The sequence below is a fragment of the Rhinolophus hipposideros genome, assembly GCF_964194185.1.
Source record: "Rhinolophus hipposideros genome assembly, chromosome: 16".
Lineage (NCBI taxonomy): Eukaryota > Metazoa > Chordata > Mammalia > Chiroptera > Rhinolophidae > Rhinolophus > Rhinolophus hipposideros.
Genome location: NC_138062.1, coordinates 2,753,120 through 2,775,589, shown reverse-complemented (window position 1 = coordinate 2,775,589; position 22,470 = coordinate 2,753,120). Strand labels below are relative to the sequence as shown.

The 22,470-nt window shown below is 42.3% G+C and overlaps 1 protein-coding gene across 5 annotated transcripts in view; it reads right to left on the bottom strand.

The window, feature by feature from the left end:
* LOC308508729 (bifunctional heparan sulfate N-deacetylase/N-sulfotransferase 3) overlaps positions 1-22,470 on the bottom strand; it is a 110,560-nt gene that overhangs the window by 55,668 nt on the left and 32,422 nt on the right. For all 5 annotated transcript variants that reach the window (XM_081075938.1, XM_081075940.1, XM_081075939.1 and 2 more), the window contains 2 exons: positions 13,393-13,480; positions 6,360-6,514 (listed from right to left, as the gene is read on the bottom strand). In XM_081075938.1, coding sequence (XP_080932064.1) covers positions 6,360-6,514; positions 13,393-13,480 — 243 coding nt within the window. The remainder of the gene's footprint in view (positions 1-6,359; positions 6,515-13,392; positions 13,481-22,470) is intronic.

Here is a 22,470-nt window from a genome sequence, read left to right as displayed (position 1 = left end):
GTTGGAGAGGCGTGTGGAACTGTCTTAATCGTTCTTGTTGGTTGTCTGGGTTCTGATGCTTTAGCATTGGGGCCTTGCTGGCCCGGGAAAGGATGCCCCTTGCAGGGAGAGCCAGTTCCTAGATGGCAAACGTCTACCCGGCGCACATTCTTCCAATGTGAACCAGCTGCCCCAAGTCCTGCTCACCACTTCCTTCCCTGGGCTCTCACAGGGCTCTCTCCCTGCCCTCACCATCTCAGGGCCAGGCCCCAGACAAGCGGAAGGAACCCGCTGCCTCGTGTCCCCTGAAATTATTCCAGGTAGCCAACGCTAAGCCCGCTTACGCTGCCTTGTCTTGCCTTTCCTGCAGAAACCAGTGCAGGCTCTGGCTCCCGTTCCCCCTCCCCTCGTGTCCTGACCGACCCTAGTGCTTCCCGGGGACCCAGCATATGGTGGTGTGCTCAGTCCCCTTAGGCAGTGTGGGCAGCAGGCTGTCTTTGCGGTGGCAGATGTCTGAGACCTGCTGTCCTCACCCTCCTGAATAATAATAAAACCGTCATTGGAAAATAGTAGTGATAAAACCTTTAAATACAGGAGCAGCGTTTATATTTCCATCCAACAGACACTGAGGTGTCTGTCACCATTCCATGGACACACTTCTCCAGGTTAGAAGAACTCCACTTGAATTTACTGGACTCCCTCTTCTGTGACTTACTCTCTGAGCACACTGATGTGACTCCTTTCTAAATTGTCAGATGGACTGATTACATTCAGGGGTGACACTCAAAATATTTACCGTGTTTCCCCAAAAATAAGACCCAGTCTTATATTAAGTTTTGCTCCAAAAGAAGCATTAGGGCTTATGTTCAGGGGATGATGTCCTCCTGAAAAATCATGCTAGGGCTTGTTTTCCGGTGAGGTCTTATTTCTGGGGAAACACGGTACCAGCCAGCATGCCATGCCCCTGATCAGTCAGAGCTGTGCCAGCGGGAGAGCTGGACCCAGGTGCTGGAGACCGAGCCAGGCCCCTTGGCAGCTGGGTACCTGGGAGGTTAGGGACTTCCGGGGTAGCGGCTGGGGTGGCACGGGCTGAGGGTAGAGGTATTGACACATCTCAGCGTTGGGATAACTGGCACGGCAACACCAGTACGTTTAAGTGGAATATTAGCCCTGAGTCTATATCCCTCAGTCATCTGTATCGCCCTGTCCAAGTTCCTTCTGCTCTTCTTTCTATGAAGTCAAGTGCAGATGCATTACTGCTTGTCCTGCTGCGAATAACGGCTGGTGGCTGGCCGCAGCTGTGCTGCTTGGGTTCCTCCCGAAGCAGCTCACCAGCTCAGACCGGGCTCTCTGCTTGCTGATTTGAACTCTGTCTCTGTTAGGACTACTCGAATTATACTTTGTTTTCAGTATCAAGAAAATGAGCATCTCATGTGCCCTTTTATAAAGTGCATCACTGAAGCAAAAATGATAGAATTCATTCATTCTCTAAGTGGCACGCAAACCGACTAAAATATTATCATATGTTCCTCAAGCCAGCAAGTCATTCAATATATTTGAAATTACATTTTGATACCATAATCTTTATTTCCATATTAGAAAAGTGAATATGCTCACTAAACGAAAAAGTTGTATAATTGGCAATAGACATTTCAGCGAATGTAAATTAGCAGGTTCTGCTGAACTTGGAAAAAGCAGGGTCGGGGGTTGGACACTATTTGAAAGAATAATGACAATGCAACCAGAAAGTACCATCCTCGGCAAGGTTTCGGGTTTGCAGATCAGGTGCGTGGTTCCCCTGCTGCTAGTTTTCACAGCATTGTTTGCAACAGTGTGAGGTAGCAGAGATGCTGATGATGAGTTCTGTGATGAAAACCTCTACGGATCATTTTATCATGAACAATTAAACTACCACAATTGGTCAAAATTTAGTTTTTCAATAGAGAGTATATAGGCTGCTGATTTTTTAATTTTTTTGAGATTGAAAGGCAGTATGTTATTTTACTTTTTAAATGGAATTTTGTTCAATTATTAAAACTGTACAATAGATATTTCAAACTGTGTTGTAGGTCAAAATTAATGTTACAATTGATTGTTGCCTCAGAAATGGTACCTTTCAAAAATATCCCCTGTTGAAGTATCATTTTAATACCTGAATTAGCCCCTATTAGGTAACTAAAAATATTTTTTAATCCACCTCTAAAGCTGCATTTCTGATGGTTGTATCATCAAGTGCAAGTTTGCTTACAGGATTTGCTTGCCCGTCCATAACAAGCAATTAGAAGGCGCTTTCAAAGCTAAATGGAAATAGAGTCAGACTCCTTTGTGAAGCAGAAGAGTCCATATTGTGCAAAAGGATAGCGGATCAGATGAGTTTACTCAGCTCTGAAAATAGCACATGTTTGGCTGTACACAGTGCGGGAGTTTTCCATCTTAGTCTCGGACTCTCCTTGTTGGAAAAGAACTTTAAATGTCCTCTGACTCACGCATCTGGACACCATGTTCCCCGTGGCCTCTGGTGCTGTTGGAACACCACACTGCTCACTGGCAGCCCTGCTTCCTTGTGTTCTTTCAGTTCCTTGGCTGGGAACACTCACGTTCATTTGCTAATTCAGAGCCTCCACGTGGGTGGAGAAGCGCGGGCTGTCTTCCAGTTTAGAGATGTGGAATTAGCATAGACTGACTGTGCCATTCCCTTGTTCCATTCATGGAACAAGCTATTCCCTTGTTCCATACAGCGAGTTACTGAGAGTTGGGGCGGAATTTCCTCCAGGATAGTTTTTACTGAATTACAGTAGCCTGTGTCTATAGGTGACACATGATATCCAGTCTCATGGAATGTTCCTTAGATTCCACTGTCTGTCTCCTTTCCCAACATTTTAGGAACTCCGCCCATCCTGGGAACCTTCAGAATCTCAGGGAACAGCGGCACTCAGAGCGCCCCTCTAGTCCTCAATTCCCTCACATTAGCAGCTTACCAGGTAGAAGAGCGTCTAAACCTACACCTGTGTGAGTGGGTTTGGGCGCCTAGTGAGGAACCACGGGGGTGGGGGCAGGGGCGGTGTCACGGTTTGTGCGGTTTTAGAAGGACCTGCGTTTCTGCTCTTAATTCTACCCCACTGAACTTTACCATCGTGAGCATATTGCCATGTTTCTCTGATTTTCAATTTTCTTCTCTACAGTGTGAGAATAAATATATCTACCACTCAGGGTTGTTGGAAGAATGAAAGGAAATAATACAGAATATATATACAACACTAAAACCCTTGCTCTTTTCCCATCACATATTTAAATTTAGCAGCAAAGCAGCTTTGTAACCCTAATGCCTTAATGGGAAGTGAAAGAATTAACACATACTTAGAAAATGTGTGGAATTCCCATAAACTAAATGTCATCCCAATACGAAATAAGCTGTTAAACTTGAGGATTTTTGTCTTCTTACCTGTCACTCTAAACACCTCAGGAGCCTTGGCAAACAGTGGCAGTTTATTATACCGAATATACTGACAACAGAAACAGCAGCTGCCCTATCCTGAGTGTTTGCTGTGTTAATCATTGTTCCCAAATGCTCTATGCTCTTTCATTGGCCGTGGCTGCGGAGGGACTGGTTGGTCCTGCATTCAGTCTTTTCCCAGCCTGTCTTCTCCTGACACAAAAGTCAGCCAGTCCCGTCATTGATTTGGCATGAGAGATGACATCCGGTCGTAGTTCTGAAGACCCTTTCATTCTCTACTGCCTCAAGGACCACAATTTGGGTGGTCAGCCTGCAGTTAGGAAGGACACTTGTAACAAATGGCCTCTGCTGGGCACTTGAGTTAGAAAGCTAAGAAGGACCAAATTTCAATTGGGATTATACTTTCAAGTCATGGTGTGTTTTAGTTGAGAATTCTTAAAAACCATGTAAAAACTCTCCTGAGCATGCCTGTTCTTACTGTGTGCCCTTGCAAGTATTTACACTTGCTTTAAGTATAAACATAATAGTGGCATGCATCGATTCGTTCATGGACGTCATGGGTGAATACTGCTACTCTAGATAATGTTCTGTTTTCAGGGGGGTAGAGCAGTCAGGGTTGTGTGTTTCCTCTATCTGTCTTGATAAACTATTGTGTGGAAGGGCACGCAAGCAGCAACAAACACCAAACACAAAACCTCCCTCCTGCCTTCTCAGTTTGTCTTTTGCTGGTACCTTCTCCTCCTACCTTCTCAATTTGTCTTTTCTGGTGCCTTGTTTCCTCTGTGTATTTCCTTCTTTCCTAAATCCCTTTTTCTATTTCTGCACAGATTTCAGAAGAAACTGCCCAGTGCTTTCCTTCCCCACATCTTCTCTTGGAGGCTGACATTGCCAATACTGGCAGTCTTAGACTTCCAAGGTGACACTGTACTGAGAGAACTTGTGCTGCCCTCTGTTATACACCGTGGCGATGTTTACCCACTTTTATGTGCTGTTTATTATTCCTGTTTACATTCCGGGGGAGAAATGGTGGCTCTTTGTGTCACAGGAGTTTGCAAATACTGGCAAAACATTTTCACTGTATCAGCATGGAGGGCACTATTCTTGCTTCATTGTTCAAATATCAATGCACCACAAAGGTGCACTTGAAATTATCTATTTGGGGAAGCAGACTGAAGTTCAAAGACAAAAAATAAATAAATAAATAATAAGGGCTCCTGATGCTGTCCATAAAGTATTTGTTCTTCTGTAGCCTCAAGAAAAAAAACCAGCACGTTTTATAAATTCTAACTTTTTCTTGTATGAGTTTGAGTAAAGTGGGTCAACTCCCCGACCTTCTTGGCTTTAGCTGTTTATGTAGAATCCATTCCACGGTAAATGGGCACAATCCTGTCCTAAATCCTGCTGAGCTTTCGTGCGGAGTTACCTGGCCAGGCAGCTGGCCAGCAAAGGGAGATGGAGCCTTACTCTTCTTCCCACAGACTTACAACCACAGTACCTGTCATTTTAGAGTGGAAGTCTGGTGAGGGTAAGCACGCTAAGGAATAGCACGTCCTCAGGTGTAGGAACTGTAGTGTCGGGAAAGGAATGCATGTATGGGGAAACCTCAACACTGAGCCACTTTTACTTCCAATCAGGCTTTTCTAGCTATGGGTGAGGACAGCAAATCTTTAGTAAAACACTGTCTGTCTGTCAAGGGAGCCCTAATATTTTTGAGGTTTTCAAAATCATATCCAAATTAACCAGTGTCATGCATTTTAATTCATTTTGTACACTGGGCTAAGTCTACAGTTAGAAGGATTTGCCTAGAAATATGATCTGATGGTTTTGGATTTATTAACAGTATGAATAATCTATGAGCATTGTAATGTCAGTTTTGGGGATTGCAAATAAGAAAAAAATGCTAGAATGAAAACATATTACATTTAAATTGCTATTTAAGTGGTGATTTCTGCTGCCTTGACCATTTACACCGTAAGCGCTTATTGAGTTCCTCTGTGAGCTGGGAACTGAGACCCCGTGATGTGCTGGACACAGCTCCTGTCCCCAAGTGCTCCCTGTGGGGGGGGAGAACCCCTGCCTGCAGTCTGTGCACGCGTGTGTGCCTGTCAGAATCAGGCACAGAAACACAGATAACACGGTCTCCCACCAGCACACGCCCCGTCAGCGCGTCACTCACTATATGCTGTCTCCACGGTCAGAAGCACATTGTCACACATGCTCCACTTATCAGAACCTTTCCTGTAAATTTCCGGGTGTCAAGACTGAATCAGAAACCCTTCAGAAAGCCTAGTATCTGCTCCCGTCAAGCGAATGTTCATCCCTGTAACATGTTTGCAGTGTCTTTGAGATGTTGTTCTTCCATTTCCATTGGCCCTGCTTGACCCCATTACCTCACACCACACTGTGGGCTGCCACCTGCTCCTGTCCCGCGGCCTTGTTTCACTGCAGTTCTTCCTGACACCTACAGCTTGCTCTTATTTCAGAGTCCCTAAAATCCTATTTCCACAAGGACCTTTTCTGGCCGCTCCCAAGGACACTTACTTCTCTGCACTTTGTGTCTGTACAGTTTGGCATTAGGTTTGTTGGGGAACTCTTTATGTGTGTATTTGGCCTTGGGAAGCAGGAAGCTCGTTGGGGACAGAGGCCAGCTTTACGAGCTCTGACCATAATGTCGTGGAACTCGGTCTTGTGAGTGTCTCACGCGAGTCCTGTGAAATCTGACCCCTCCAGCATCAAGCGTGGGGATGAGCCCCCAGTACCCACCCAGATGTCGCCGTCTGGAAGGCTGCAACTGCAGGTCGCTCTAACGATCACACAGAAAAGCCACTTAAAACAGCCGGTGCCTAAGGCCTCCGGGAGGCTCTCACCGTGAAACGTGCATTTCCGTGTCAGTGGGCACAAGTTCAGCGCGACGTGAGTCACTTACTATGGCAAACTTTTTGTTGAGAGCCATCTGCTCCATCAGCGCCGACTCGTTGTGGAAGAGGTGGGGCTGCATGTGGCTCCACATGTGCGGGAACCACCAGAACTGGGCGGCGGAGCGCAGCAGGAGGTCGTCGCCCTCGTCCTCCTCCTCCGTGCCTGGGGGGAGATCATTCAGTGAGTTCCAGTTACGCCGATTCTGTCTGTCTGTCTGCCCCCCGCCTGTCTATCATCCATCGACCTATCGAGTCACGTGCTCCTGTGTATGTATTCAGAAGACACCGCTTATGGGATCCTAGGTGCATATGAGACTTTGCACATGAAAAGCACCAAAGAAAAACCTGTTCCTTGGGGAACAAACAGAGACTGTGACAAGTCTTTTAAATGTTTTTAAACGTGAGGCATGGATTAAAATCACTGCGTGATGGAAATACAGCACCATTCCCAAGGACATTAGAACTCGATGTTTAGCATCTTTGTAGAATGCGTCGTTTGGAAAGAGTGGGGGGTGACGAGGAAATATACCCGAGGGACATGAGTCAGGAAGTGTGTGGTGGAGCCTCAGCAGGACATCGTGTCCCACGCCATGTGACACAACACTTGCAGCAAAGGAATTCTGTCATTTATTCGGGCTACGCCTTAGGTCAGAAAAACCTACTTAGTAACAGTGAAAACTAAGGCATAAAAAGGAGAAAACAGGAAATGTAGGAATTGTTAGTGGGAAAATGCGAGTGACCAGAAGGAAAGAAAGGAGGGCGGACGGACTTGAGGAAAGCGCTGAGGAGTGTGAAGCCACAGTGCAGAAGCCCGGCCGCAGCTTGGTGGCATTCCTGGCCCTCATGTCGCTTGTTGTCCCTTTCAACTGATTTCCCTAAGTGTCGGACCTGCTGTGCTGCCCTGATCACATTCGGGCTCGTTTTATATCCCCCAATTCCCCGACCTGCAGCTTAGTTGAGTGGGTACAGTGCTCTGTAAGTACAGTGCTCTGAACTTACTCGAGGGGGTAGGAGTCTCGGTTTGCAGTTCCCCCCGCACAGTGTCTTCACTAAAGCAGGACATGAGAACAGTGTAAGATGCCTCGGCCCTGGCCCGGCATGTCATAAGGCGGTAATTACAGAGCCACGCTGAAATTTCAAACACAGCACTGAATCCAACAGGCTCCTGGAACAGAAGTTTCTTCAAACGCTGTCCCCTCTGTGTGGGGAAAATGTCCTCCCACGTCTGCAATAGCAGCTGTGATGTGACTGGTTTGATGATAAGGGCCCTACAAGCAAAGGTGGGGGATGGGCCGCTGCCCAGATCCAGTGTTTGTTACCACCTATATCCCCTTTGATTTCCCGAGAGAAGGAAGGAGAGCCCACTGGCAGGAAGAGAACCAAGCCTATGATTCATCTTTGGGCAGCGAAGGAGACTTACTCCAGAGATGAAGGTGTGGAATGTGGCTTATGCAGGAGGAGCGGTGATGTGGAACGAGGGGAACAACGTCATCCTGCAATACGCAGCCTTCACTTTCCCTCTTCTAAGCCTGACTGCTCTGTGAGGGGAAGGCACCTGTTTCTTTCTTTACACAGGGCGTCTTTCAGTCCAACCTGTTACATTTCCCGTATGTTTTCTTCATCATCATACCCTCGTGTTACTATTGTACAGGTGAAGAAGTGTAGCCCATGGAGTCAGAGGTTTTGGTGTCTTTGTAGGTTCCCACACATTTGAGGTGAGTGATTATGGGCAAGTCACATAACCCCTGTCATGCTGCTATTCCTGTCAGCAAAAACGTGGACATCGGTCCTACATTATTCTTTAGGGGAGGGGAGGGGTGTCTACATCTTCCTGACACATATTGGGGAATCTAAATGCCTGTTTCCTTTCCTCCTGTTTCCTACTCCTCTTCTCCTGCATCTCTTACATGTCTCCTTGAGGTGGTTTTTTTTTTTTTCCCCTTCACTAAAACACTTCATGGTGAGTGTTATGCGGCAGAGGGGACATTGTATTTAAAAAGTGACCGAGCCATTATATTAACTGATTGGCCTGACTAATGGGTCACCAACGTCCAGCGTTCTTGGGGCTTCAGAGTGATTATCTTACAGCTCAGCGAGGCCTTCTCGAGAGGAATGCAAAGGGATACGAAGATGGAGTCAAGGCTTTAGACTCTGAATGACCCCAATCACAGCAGGGTCTTGGGTCCAGCTACCTTTTAGGTGGGAACTCAAGTGGCTCTGGTGATATTATACTTCAATACATGTTTTTTGTCTAACTGGTGACAACTAAGTGCTTTCTTTCTTTCGTTTTTTGACATAAGGATGATGTCATTTGGTTTTCCTTCAATTAAGCATCTCTACAAACAAACATATTCATGCGAGATACTCTCCTCCTGCTTAATTAGCATTCTGCGTGTCCTCAGGACACCACGTCAGTTAAGTTACGGTTAGCTCCTTGGTGCAGTTTCCCTTTCCCTTACTGAGAACAGGCCCAAGTGTCCTGGGGTTTCCCAGAAATCACCACTTCATTCCTGACTGCTGTCTCTCCTGGGGAAAGTGAGCTGATATTTCCTAGTTTATGAACAGTCACCCCTCCTACTTCTTGTCATTTCTAGGCCCCAAGTCCTTGTAGCTTTCTTCTCATCTCTGCATCCGTTTTCCTACTTGGCCTTTATCCAGAGTTTGTTTATCAGGACTGCGCAACAGATCGCAGAGTTCTTTGGAAAGGTGGCGCAGGTATTCGTTGTCCTTTCCTGAATATCATGGTGAAATCTGCTATGAAAATATTCATACATCTGAATCATGCAGGAATTAGACTACCGTCTTCTCTCTGACAGATTTATGTAAATTCATAGCAGGCATACTCGTGTGCCTTTCGTTTTTCCTTTATAACTCTTACTGGATTTCCTGTAGTCCTACTTTGGGTATGTTTTACATCAGAATGAATTATACTGAGAAAGCGTGTCTATTGCTTATTACTTTAAATGTTATGATAGAAGCCAGATGAAACACAGCTACCTGTGGCTGGATTGCCCTGGCCTCTTGCCACAACTTTCTCTTCCCACTCTGTCCACCTTTGTGAGACCCGGAGGAAGAGAGAAGTCAACTTTTAAGTGTCTTTTCTTAAGTTGTAACACTGAGCTGACATATCACAACGTTATTGCCAATTATTATTTATTTAATTATGTTTCTATTTGAATTGTATGTTTGGTATTTTATCTGCAGTATTTCCTACTCTGACATTATATGAAAAATGATCATTAATTGAGATTTTATCCTTTTGTCAAGCATTGCATTGTTTTACAAGCATCGTCTCATTTAATTCTCACTACAAACCTATGAGGTAAGGGCCACCACTAACTCCATTTTATAGACCAGGAAATTGATCTTTGGAGAGGAGTAATTTGTCCCAAGTCACTGAAAATGCAGAATCTGAATTTAGAACGCGAATTCTTACCCAGATTAAGAAACTCCAAATTCCTTAACTATCATTCACTGTCCAAATGTGGAGTTTAGGAATAATATCAGCATGTATGAATTCAATATAACATTGTTCTTCACATTGTTAATTAATTCTATGGTAAAATTAGAATTTACAAATACTGTTGGTTCTCAGTGATTTGGGGAAATACACAAGCGTAAAGCACCTATAGATAAGGGGAAGGAATCTTTTTCCATTCAGCTTCTCTAATCAAAGACTGCTGATTATACCATAAATATCCATTTTTTTCTACTGCACAACACTTGGGCTCCAATGGACTTAAAGTTAAGACTATTTTTGTTTTACATGTAACTAGCTCTATGGCCCCGGACCCCTCTAAGTTTCTGTGCTCTTATCTAGAAATCAAGGTAACATGTTTTTTAACCCATAGGATCAATGAAAATGCTGTGAAAAGTGCTTAGCTAAGTACCTGGCATATGGGATTGCTTACTAGGATTTTCATTTCCTTCAACTCTTAATTGCTCACAAAATGCACAAACCCTTCAAAAATTAAAATAAGTCAAACAAGATGACAGACTCTCCTGAAAGGAATTCTTACTGTTGTAGCAGTGCTGTTTTTCTCCTTCCCTTCAAGACTGAATAAGATAGAATTTTTAATAGAAAAAGGAATTACTCATTAAGAAGGAAGACACTATAATTCAATTAAGCTTCACAGTAGCAAATTTTTGAGAGATTCGGGGTATTAAATCTCATCTGTTCCCACTGAAGAATGAGTTGAGTAGTGTTAGACAACGCCAGCTACATTTTTGTGGAAGTTCATAGCATGTGCAGATAACACGCCCCTTTAAGCCTTGACCTTAGCTACTGACCTTGTTCTCCTTTCCTAGCTGAGAGCAGGACAGTCTTACTGTGAGCTGTGGGAAGTGCCCAAGGCAACAGGACAAATCTTTCCAGAACAAAAAGGAAGGAAAGTAGCTGGCTGGAGTCACTAGCCAGCATTTGCTTGGTATAGGGAATTGCCAGGAGTGTTTGCTCACATTTCTCCTTGTTTGGGAAAGAAACTGTATACCTATTTTTAATATTTAGAGTGATTTCCTTTCACAGTAAAACAATAGCCAACTTTTATTCTCTGGCCTTGTTCCATATTAATAGTGAAAATACAGGTGATTTTCTTTCTGCTCAGTCATTGGTTGTTAATTCATTGTTTCAATAGGCACCGTGCTAGTTGCTGGGGTTCAGCCTTCATGGAATGTTCATTTCAGTGAGGGAGGAGAGACAACAGATAAATAATTTAAAAACAAAGTGCGTTAAACACCCACTCATTAGAAAACTCTTAGCAATCTAGTAACAGAAAGAAACTTCCTTAGGCTAACAGAGTATCTGTAGAAGAGTCTATTAAAAGAATTCCCGTCGAGAACAGAGACAAGAACAAATCTATGGAAAGATTTATCCCTGAGGTCAGGAGCAAGACATGAGTGTCACTGTCACCACGTTTATGTAATATTGTGCTGGAGACCCAAGCTAGTGTGACAGGCAAGGGAAACAAGCACATCCATTAGGCTCATAAAGGAAGATATATTTTCACTATTCAAAAATTACATTATTGTATAGGTAGAATATTCAAAAAATCTACAGATAAACTATAGAATTAATAAGTCAATGTAGCAAGGTTGCTGGGTGCAAGACAAGATCAATACACAAAATCAAATACATTTTTATAGACCATCAACAAAAAAATGAAAAATAAAATAAAAACAAGATGCCATTTACTATTGCAACAACAAGAACAGCAACAAAAATCCCCACCAAGGAATAAAGTTAAATAAAGTCTTATCAAGTATAATTACAGACTTAAATATGCTAAGGGATTGGAAGACTCGATATTTATGATGGCAATTCTCCCCAAATAAATTTATAAATTTAACTCAATCTTAATAAAAATTTTAGGCAGTTTCTTTGTAGCTATCAGTATCATATTCCAAAATTTATATGAAAATGCAAAGGGACAAGAATTGCCAAGACAATCTTGAACAAGATGAAGAAACTTGGAGGACTTGTACTAGCAGATATTACTATTAATCATAAAGTTACAGTACATAAGACAGTGTGATGGAGACAGATGGATCAAATGAATCGATTGCATGAACAGGACACTACAGAAAGAGTCCATATGTGTGTGTATATGGTCATCTAATTTATGACAAGGATGACACTGCCCTGATTCTTTTCACTACCTGGAGCTACTTAGACATCTTTATGGAAGCAAAGAAGGTATCTTGACGCCGACCTCACACATACACAACAGTCAATTACAGTTGTGTCACAGATTTATAAATATTAGAAATGCAGGAACATATTTTCATGATCTTGTGGTATGCAAAGATGTCTTTAAAAAGACACAGAAAGTTGACCAAAAGCAAAACAAATTTGACTATGTTAAAATTTAGTATATTTTGTTCACCAAAAAATACTATTAGGAGGGTGAAAAGTCAGCCTACACAATAGGACAAAGTATTTACAACACATATGTATAACTGACAAAGGAGTCATTGAGAATATATAAGGAATTTCTACAAATCACTAGTAAAAGCAGACAATCCAACAGCAACAAAGCAGAACAAAACAATTATTTCACAAAACGGGATATGCAACAGGCTAATAGACAATGAGGGAGGCTCCATTTCACAGCACATCAGAGAGATGCGCCTTGAAATCATACTAGGATAGTTCCCCATGCCCACCAGAAGGGCTAAAACAAGAAGCCAACCGTTATCAAGTACTGGTGAGAATGTACAGCAACAGGAAACCTCATACACTGTTGGGAATGTAAACTGGCACAATCACTTTGAAAAACTATTTGGCATTTTCTACTTACACTGATCATAACTATGCCACATAACAAGCAATTCTACTCCTGGCTGCTAACCAACAGAAAAGAATACTTAACGTCCTCTGACGGACAGGAACAAGAATGTCCTTAACGTGACTATTCAAAAAAAGCCGAAGACTGAAAACATCCCAACCATGCACACGAGAAAGAAATGAAATAAAGAAAGTTGGTATATTCAAACAATGGAATACTACAAAGCAATGAAAATGAAAGAATTACCACTATCCACCATAACACCTGTGAAACCAAAGTAATGTTGAACAAAACAAGCTGGATAGAGCAAAGTCCGTACTGTATGATTCGTTTTACATACATCTCAAAGCCAGGCAACAGATGAATGATGGCAGAAGTCAGGGTAGTGCTTTCCTCTGAGGGGAGCCAGTGATGGTAAGGGCACACGGGGGTGGGACCTGGGGAGCGTCCCCTGCGTGCTGGGTCCACATAGTGTACACTTTGTGAAATTTCACTGAGCACTATGTTTATTACTTATGCACTTTCCTGAATGTAAACTGTAGTTCAAGAGAAAAAGGAAGTCATTAGATAATACCATGGTAAATAAACTTGGAACCATCAGTATTTTGTAGGTTAAAAATAATATGCTAAATGGAACTGGATAGGAGGAAAATAAAGGGAGAGGTAGAGGGGATGTAGGAAGGTGTGAACGGGTATGCAATTCTAAAGAGAGTGGCCAGAGAGGCCTTATGGGAACAGGTAATCCCCTTTTTCTTACCTGTATGGTAAAATTTCCCTGAAAATCCCAGGTTGAACGTAAAATTTGTGATTTGTGCACGCAAAAGATTCTGAGTCTCAAGCAGGGCCTGAAATACATAATTTGAGAAGTGTTTTAGGTACAGAATGGCATTGAGAAGCTTTAACAGATACAATATCTTCATTTTACATTCAAAGGATAAACCTACTCTTTTATACATCAGAGAATTTAGTGATAAAAAGTAGTTTCTTTACCCCTTTGAAAGTAGAGAAATGCTGTTGAGATTACATAAAACACATGCAGATATTTACCCTTTAGCTTGTAATAAATCAGCAAAAAGTGTCAGCTAGAACAAGGAATGAAATGAAAAGTTTATTCGGCACGTATCAAAGGAGCTAGTGTCTTGTACATGAGGTATCTCTCTCTTCTGTGACACCCAGGGCAGAGATGACCCACTGTCAAAGAAGGAGACTCTCTTTAAGTGAAACTATGCAACACACTGAGAGAAACAGGTTATTTCTCAGATATGTCTTTGGTCTTCAATATAATTCAATACTTTTCGATTTTTAAGTCTTGTCATTTCATTATAAAGCATATAAACCAACACAAAACCAGACACATAAAGTTATTCTTAATCAGTTTTAGTTTTAATGTCCTACAAAGTACTTAAGATGCTGTGAATATTAAATATAATATTAAAAAGAATTCAATGAAATTCTTTTCCTTCTGTTTTCCTCATCCTTATTTAAATCCCTATTCTTTTTTAAATTTTTATTTATTTATTTATTTATTTAGCTAGAAAATATACATTTTATTTTATTTTATTTTTTTTAATTTTTTTTTTACATCCCTCACACCATGAACCCCCCTCCCCCCATCCACCACCACCACGACGTCACACCGAGCCATCACATTATACACATAAAATTATAGTTGGCATTCATTAATGTCCAGCCTCTGGTGTACAATGCCATGACCAGGCATCCACAGCATCCCTGAGGTGGTCTCCCAAACAGGACACATGTCCATCAGACACCCAACAAAATCCCCAAACACTATTGAATAAGTTCCTTCTCTCTCTGGCACACACACACACACACACACACACACACACACACACACACACACACACCATGGTAGCTGAGTGCCCACCTCACCTAGGCAGGAAGTGACATAAAAGGTAGATGTGTAAAGGCTCTAAGTCAATACTCCTCTTACACAAAGGAAGCTGAGGAGAACGTCCCTTTTCACAGATAAAATCAGTGGTAGGCCCTAGATTAAGGATATACATCACCTGATTCCAGATTAGGTACCCTTTTTACCCCACCCAGCCCTCCCCCCGCTTTTCATAGTATCTCTGCGCCCACATGGAAGTCTTGTTTTCTTAACAGCGTAGCTGAGCCCTTGAAGCCTTGCCCCGACGTGTCCTTCATCTCAGCCTTTTGGGGGTAAACAGACACACAGGTTTTTATTCAGAGACCATCCCAAGATGGCATGCCTTATCTGTGAAGGCAAGTCATTCTCTTTGTGGTGCAAAAGCTGAAGAAGAGGACGTCTGAGTCTCAAATTTAAATTCATGTGACCAATGGTCAGTTTTTGAAATTTCAGTATCTACATCTTACGTCTAAATCACTTCTCCATTTACACAAACAACCTGCTCTGTGTGCACAACTGTATATTTTTCCACTTGGCTTCCACTTGGCATGTTATTACATCAATGTAATAACATGGGGTCTGAGGACACTCAAAGATGGAAGACAGGCCTGAGCTCACCATAGAAGCAACAGGATGAGCAGATGGCCGTGCCGCTGGAGACAGTTAGGCTCTGTCCTCACAGTGACTGGGCATGGCTGGGCAGGGGAAGGACATCCGGCCAGCGGGGCAGTGGGGAGGCGAGGGGTGGGGCTCGGAGGGAGTACAGGGGCCCCTGGTGTGTGGGGGCGGATGAGGGGGACCTTTCAGCTTCTGTCCTTACAGGATGCAGTCGTAGGGGAGGGATGAGCGTGGGGCTGACAGTGCTACAGTGCAGTCACTATGAGGGCAGGCGTGGGGAACAGCCCTCTTCAACTTAGGGCCTTGACTGAACTTCCTAAACCTCGGACTCCTCATCTGGAAAGCAGGGATAACAATCATTTCCTGACCGTGCTCTTCCGAGGAGTTAATGCATTTATGCTTCGGGCATGGTGACTGGCACACAGTGTGCCCAGGGCTTGTGAGGAGTCAGGCCTATGGTACTGCCGCTGCTACTGGCACCACTGCGGATACATGCTTGTTATCCTTACTGATGTCAGACAATTCGCATCCCTGCTGAACTTCCTCCCTCACTTGTCAGAGTGGACACAGTTACCTAACTCAGAACCGTGACGAGGATGGTCAGAGAGATGATATACGCAGGGGAGCTTGGTGAGCTTTCACCAGGGGCGTAAAATGTTAGGTGTCTATCTCATCATTGTGAGCAGTGTACATCTCATTTACTTCTTTTGTTTTTTCTCTTCCTTTTGTTTATATTTCTCTCCTCCCTTTCTTCCTCTTTCTTGTTTCTTCTCCCCAGTTGAACATGCCAGCTGGCTCTGCCTCTCTCCCTTTCCTTAGTTCTTATCCTTCTTCTTTATCCATTTTACTCACTTCATTTCATTCTCTTGGTTTTTCTCCTTCACTGGTTAAAATATGGATTCAAATCCATTTTAAAATTATTTCTTGTGTGTTCAGTGCTTTAATCTTAAATTGGGTAGGTTGGATTTTTCTTTTTCTTTTTGTCTCTTTGAAAATAGAATCTCCAAACTAAATTTGCACTTTGCTTTGTGACTCTCGATTGCTCTTTAAAATTTACATCTATAATGTGTGCTAGGGTAAAAACCAAACAAACTTGTTCTGTTTCTAGGCCTTTGAAGCTAAATATACAGTAACTGTGAACTAACTTCTCGATCAAGTCAAATATATTGATTCAAATATGAGTTAGTCCTGATTTTGCATGTATGAGTTGACCTTTTACACATTTCTTTGATAGTCTAGAAACAAACACCAGGCACAGAACAGCTGTACTGAAACACATGGCAGATACTAATATTATGCCCCTTTGTGGTGAAGAGGGAAAGATACTTCTAGATGCGATTTTACATACTTAAGATAAGCAATAATATTCTCATTCTTCATGTTGTTGTGATGAGCCAGAGTCTGGGGGTATCTGTGAGAACAATGTTATGTATCCATCCATCATTTCCATCTTTTCAAACGACTCCTCTGCTCAAGAAGCCCAATCACCCAGCAATATTCCATGATTCTTTTTTAAACTGAAATAGTCTATCACATATTACTATTGACAAAAGACCCTAAAAGTGGTATAAAAGACTTTGCTTTATTCTCTGTGCAGCATGTCTAAAAGGCTGTGGTAATATCTAAAATCTAATCATACATGTAATAGGCTAATTCAGCGCCCTAATACCAAAGTCAGAAGCCACGTGTATTCTGGGCCAGCAAACCCTGTGTGACATGCCCAGTGCCCCGCCTGGAGGAGGAAGGACTCAGCCACCCACAGAAGCACAGATCGGGGTCCCCTCCAGGCCAAGGGCCCTAAGGACACAGATGCCCACTGTCAGAATGGCCAGGCTGCTGAAAAATGGCACTTTTATTTTCTATCTTTATTAAATGTATCGGACGACATTGGTTGGTAAAATAATATAGGTTTCAAGTGTACAGTTCCATACCATATCATCTGTATATTGCATTGGGTGTTCACCACTCTGCTACTTTTAAGTGTTCCAAAACATTGTATATATTTAGCAGAGTAATTTACAGTTCCATGCATCAGTGATTATTTTTAAAATAACACATTTTCTTATTAAACAAAAATTGAAATCACTAAAAATCCATCTCTCAGGATAAGTTAGTATTATGATGGAATTCCTTCCCATTTGTCTCAATAACAACATATTTGTACACATATTTATATGCAGGTATGTAGATAAGCAGGTAAGTGAAATTCAAGCCATAAAGCAAAAATTAGAACCATACCAATTATGACTAAAAATACAGAATTTTGAATTATGCCTTTTTCATTTATATATCATGAGCTTTCTCCTGTCCTTTTCATCTTTCAAAACCATTTTTAAATGGATGCAGAATATTGCATGAAATTGGTATACTGTAATTTATTTAACCATTCCACCCTGCTGTTGTACATTTAGATTGCTTACATTTTGGGGGCAAACATATACACCGCTGTGTGTGTGTCTATCCATATTTATACAGCAATAAAGTAGCCATTTCTGCAGGAGAAAATAATTCTGCTTATTCTTCAGTAAACAAAACAGTTTTGCAGCAAATTTGAAAATGATTATGAGAGTATTCAAAGGTAACGTGATATTCCATTTAAATTATAAGAGAATTGCATTATTAACATAAATTAACATGAAAATTTGACTATTTTCTAAATTATTTTTTTAAAAATCTGAATCTTTATGCTACCCTACTGCCTTTGGTGTTTGAGGCTTCATTCTTCAAAGCTAGAAAACACTTTCAGGCATTCAAAAATCTAGCTGAAGCCAAAAAAGATCTAATTTAAAAAAACTGAGCTCTGAGAACTGAGCAAAATGGGAGCTTTTATATATCTTTGGATTTTCTCCAACTTTCTTTAACAGAATGAATATGTCAATTAAATTGAGGAAACAAAAATGAAAAATCAGAGCATATTAATTTTATAAGGAGATTCATGTTAGTTAGGACTCATGGCATTCTTTGGGGAAATGCCTGGTAATTTTTGGTTTCTTACTTGTGCTTCCTAGCTTGTATTTTGACTTGTGTTATCTTTTGTAAGCTAACAGAAGGAGTCAGTAAGCCAAATTAAAGCTGGGGAAGGAATTTTAGTGTCGAGTGTGGTTTTCAGCAGCAGGCAAAAATACAGTGTTTCAGCACAGAGTTTCAAGAATGAGTATTTTCTTAATCAAGCACAGACTAATTACAGACAGGCCAGGACCTGTTGGAAAGTGACAGCTGATGTCACCAAGCCCTGCGTCACTTGGCCCTCTCCTCAGACCTCCCCTTCCCTCACCTGGCAGCCTGGATCTGCGTGTCTCCTTGCTGTGCCTGGAGTCCCGAGTATGTTCCCTCGTCAGGGTCTTCGTGCTGCTGTTCCCTGTTCAGAGAGGCGGCTTCCCAGGTTTCCTATGGTTTCCTTCCTCATAGGTATCAGGTCTCTGCTTAAACATTACCTCCTCTGTGAGGCCTTCCTTCACCGCCCTCTTTTAAGGAAAGCCCTCTGTGTTTGATTTCCCTGGCTTCTTTTTTTCTGCACGGAATTTATTACTATTAGTGTAGATTTATTTATAACTGTTCCTTTAACTCCCCCATTAGAATCATTCGTTTTACATTGTGACTTTGTATCATTCTCAGTATCTCTTTTAATAATAAATCCTAAACTTGATTAAAATTTTGAGTTTTAAGTAGGAAGGTGACACTCAAACTGGGAAAAGATGTCATTACTTCTTTTTTTTTTGTTTTTTGTTTTCAGCTTTATTGAGATTCCTTTATTCTATTTAGGGCACCAAATAGCCATTTTTCTCAGTGACCCAGTTCAGATGGAAAGCAGTGACAATGACAGAGATGGGAGCCCTCTTACCCCCTACCGTGTTTCCCCGAAAATAAGACCTAGCCATACCATCAGCTTTAATGCATCTTTTGGAGCAAAAATTAGTATAAGATCCGGTATACTATACTATAATATAATACCCGATCTTATTTTAATATAAGACCAGGTATAATGTAATATAGTATAATATAATATAATATAATATAATGTAATATAATACCAGGTCTTATGTTAATTTTTGCTCCAAAAGATGCATTAGAGCTGATTGTCTGGCTAGGTCTTATTTTCGGGGAAACACAGTAGGAGGGCAGAATGACATCTAGTCATGTCCCTAACGGGAAAATATTTTCTTTACAAATATAACTTCCCATAAAACTAAAATGAAAATGTGGTCAATGACAGAACCGTCCACATCTGATAGGTTGTATATCACTGTCTACCTACCACTGGGAAACTATATCATACATGTCCTATTTCTAAGGAAGAGGGGGTTTACACATCACATGATTGGGTTTGTCTCTACAAGATTGATTAAAAACTCAAAGAGCTTTAAAACATGTTCTTTTTGCAAAAATGCTTCCACATTATAAATTTCAAAGAGCGTTATGACATTTTCTGATCCTATGAAAGTCAGCTGCCTTAGTGAGTGGGTCTGCAATGACCTGTGCGTCCCTTCTGTGTCACACGGAGTTTACTAATGGCGTCGTAACAGAGGCGGCTGGTATCAGGATGTGGGGACGTGAGGTAGCCCCGACACCTCTCCACTGGGGCATCTCTCAAGTGTCCAGGGAGTTACGGCCCCTTTTTCCTTATTTCTGTTTGAAACTATGGAGGAAACTATGCACAATTTTAAAAGGGGGTTTTAGAAAGGCCCTCCTTGAAAAGAACGAGAGTCTGCATTAATTTCAATGTAAACATTCCAGAGATGAAGTTACACAAAACTGACAAAAAATAAATTGCAATTTGATTTGTTTTATAAGCTTGTTACTGCAGGTTTTGTAAAATTAAGAACCCAAGACAAACTGGAAGGTGTTGAGTAGAGGGCCAGTAGGGGTGCTGTTCCTCACGTGGCCTGGCGCTGTGACCACGCATGGACACTCCCCATTTTGTCAGCTCTGGAGGAAAAAGAGCAGGCTGTTTGGATAATTTTGAGTTTCGGATTAGTTTGTGTTCTGTGCTGGCTTGCTTGACATTCACAATCAGATATTCAAGGACCAACTCTGGAAAAAACACATATTCTATTCTGACCATGGTTTTAGTGACTGCAGAAAACCCTAAAAATCTGCTTTCATCAAATTCTGAACGTTTATTATTTTCATAATGCGTGGTTTAAACTATTATTTCTAATTCTCTGTGCTATAATTTTTATTCTCAATATTTTTTTAAACCAGATGCTACTGGAGTTCACCTAGATGGCTATCATTTCTATTATTTTCACAGGAAACCTGAGTGGTGACTAAGGTTTTATTGCCACCTATTCTCTTGCTTTCATCTTCACTCTGAACGAGGGTGGGCATGGAAACTAAGAGAAACAGAGGGTGACGTAACAGCATAACTCTTCTCTTCCTTCCCTGGCTTGGCCAGTCTCCTTGCATCTGACAGCACCCCAGGCTCTACTTGGGGAAGCCTAACCCACTTGAAAAACTGTTAAGTTCAGTCTCCCTTGCCTCAAAATCCAGGCTTCTGAGCTCAGAGCTGCCTCTCCCGGGAGAAGTGGAGAAGTCTGAATTTGGCCTTTCTTGTGCACACTTTTACTGTCCTCTGTGTGCTGTCCTTTGTAACAGAGAGAAAGCCTGGCATGCAAATTGGAAAGGCTCTTTAAAAAGCAGTTCTCTGGATGCCGACTTACGCCTTTCAGACTCACCTGCTCTCATTTCCCACCTCCAACCCTACCCCTCATCATCCATGCCAAGACCCCCTGGAGCCCCCCAGGTCATGTGTGACTGTGTCACACATGAATGCCAGAGCCTCAATGGAACTTTCGTGGAGGTTCCATGAATCTGGAAATGTGCAGGTGGGGGACTGGGGGAAGGAAAGGAAGAGGATGTGGAGTACATGGGACCTGCAGGAGTCTCCTTGTCAGCTACGAAGGGTTTTGGCTTCCCCAGCCTTCCTGCTGACGCTGCCCAACTCAGGCTCACAGTGAGGCGCCCCCGAGGACAGGCCAGAGCGACAGAGGACCCGACAGGCAGACAGATGACACCGGTGCCCTCGCGTGCAGGTGCGCTTCAGCGGAGCCCCGTGCTGTGCCACTGGAGAACGGGGACAAAGGCGCAACACTGCTGCCACTCTGATTAGAGACACAAATAATGTAGCTTCACTTTTGTGTTACTGCTCCTAATTCTCGAAAAGCTTTCACGAGTCTTCTTATCTGATCCTTACACAACTTGAGGCAGACCCGAATCACCACTTTGCGTTCAGGAAACCGACACTCAGCTACTGTGTCAGGTGACTTGCTTAAACCCACCTAGCAATGAGGTGGAATGGGGGATTCGGACACATATTTCCATATGTTCTAGGCTGTCTCGTCTAGAGACAAACAAACAAAAACCAAAAATATCTTGACTAATGTACTTCCCAAGGATATTATCTTGTATAGACAAACTTTTATTTCTCTTACAGTATAAAATAGCCACATTAATAGTTTTGTATTGCTGTGGAAAGGTACTCTGTTTTGCACCTATGATACTTATTTGTTAGTCTACATTCTCTGTCTCTATTCATTCATTGTCTCTTTCTTTCTCTCTCTGTTTCCGTCTCTTTTTTGGTGATAGAAAAATGCAAGTCGAATCCGTGCTCAATTCTTTCTTGAATGTGAATTAGACTTTCATTTTTCTATCACCAAGAAAAGCATTCAGAATGGAAGATGCTTAGAGCAAACTGATGAAAGTGGAGCATTTCTGCATTCCCTCATTTGTACTGTACTGGAGATTAAGGCTTGGCGCCCTGAGTGCTGGGGTCTTTCTTACAGTGCCCTGCTGTGGCTTTCGCACTGCCACTAAATGGGATTTTCTGTCCTTAGGCCAAGCTGGCTGGCAGATTGCTGTTATGTAATTCCTGTGAAGCTGGCAGGAGGTGACTCATATACATAAATGCCTTTCAATCAGGAAGAGGTGTGAGAGGGCGGGTGGGTGGTGTCTGCATGACTAACTTTTAGAATGTCAGAGGCACTGGAAAAACTCCGTGGAAAGGAGGGTTTCTAGGGCAATGCACACACGAGGCTCTAGATCCTGTCTGTGAACTGAAGGAAAGCTTTCAAAAGACTTGACTACAGCGTTTGAGTCTTAGCCTGCAATTTATAACTCAACACGAAGAGGAAGTCCCCAAACTGTCGTGAATTAAAAACAGAATTTTTACAGGCTCACAGAGTTAAAACAGGCTCTAGGAATGAGACTTGATTCCAAGTAACAAAAGTGAAACACGAAGTCCCTTGTATGATGGGGACTGAGGAGCCCGTTGTGGGTATGACGAAGTCCTGAGAAGTTTTCGGCAATAAGCACAGTGGAGGTATATGT